The 733-nt window shown below is 40.1% G+C and overlaps 1 protein-coding gene across 1 annotated transcript in view; it reads left to right on the plus strand.

Annotated features, from left to right (window-relative positions):
* Positions 1–733, plus strand: part of LOC118332344 (deoxyribonuclease-2-alpha-like) — a 7410-nt gene that overhangs the window by 3331 nt on the left and 3346 nt on the right. Inside the window, 1 exon segment of the mRNA XM_035667578.1 lies at positions 218–553. Coding sequence (XP_035523471.1) covers positions 218–553 — 336 coding nt within the window.

Here is a 733-nt window from a genome sequence, read left to right on the forward strand (position 1 = left end):
GCAGGCATTTTGTTAATGAATGCAAGCCTACACATTGGATTGTATTATTATTATTAATGTATCGTATAAAATAACTAAAGTATCAGATTGGGACTCGCTATCTGCAGATATTCAACATTAAATGACTCGGACCAGATCAGGGCCTAAAAGAACTTGGACAGAGGAGTGTCAGTATGAACCTGTCTCTCTGTCTCTCTCTCTGTCTGTGTGTTTGCAGTGGGAGATCTTTACCTGACGATAGCGTGGACATTTGGTAGAGATTTGTATGTGCAGACGTGGGGCTGCCAGACTGGCCGTGACAGTTCCTCCTGCCAATCAGATCAACATAAAGTGATCAATATTAAATCTATAAACACTGGTTTGGGTAATTGGGAGGCTTCAAATGATCATTCCAAGTGGTGTGTACCTACAGACAACCTGTTATGGACCTGTATTGCTGATGTAAACAGAGCAAAAACCCAGTATGAAAGACGTGGAGGGGCACTGTGCTTTATAAGTGCAGACATAAGCCTCCTATTTCACACTTTTATTAGGGGCTTTGAGCCGTGCACAGGTCAGGACAGTAACGTGGACCCAAACTTTAACTGTGACCCAGAATCTGACATTGATATGGAATGAAGAAGCTCCACCTTGGGGGTTGGTTTGTAATTATCCAGTGATTATAACTTGACATACTTTTTGAATCCATTGTTTAATATGAATGAATTATTGTTTAATAATATAATGATAAAGA

The sequence above is a fragment of the Morone saxatilis genome, unplaced genomic scaffold, assembly GCF_004916995.1.
Source record: "Morone saxatilis isolate NCDOM2014 unplaced genomic scaffold, NCSU_SB_2.0 Contig21, whole genome shotgun sequence".
Lineage (NCBI taxonomy): Eukaryota > Metazoa > Chordata > Actinopteri > Moronidae > Morone > Morone saxatilis.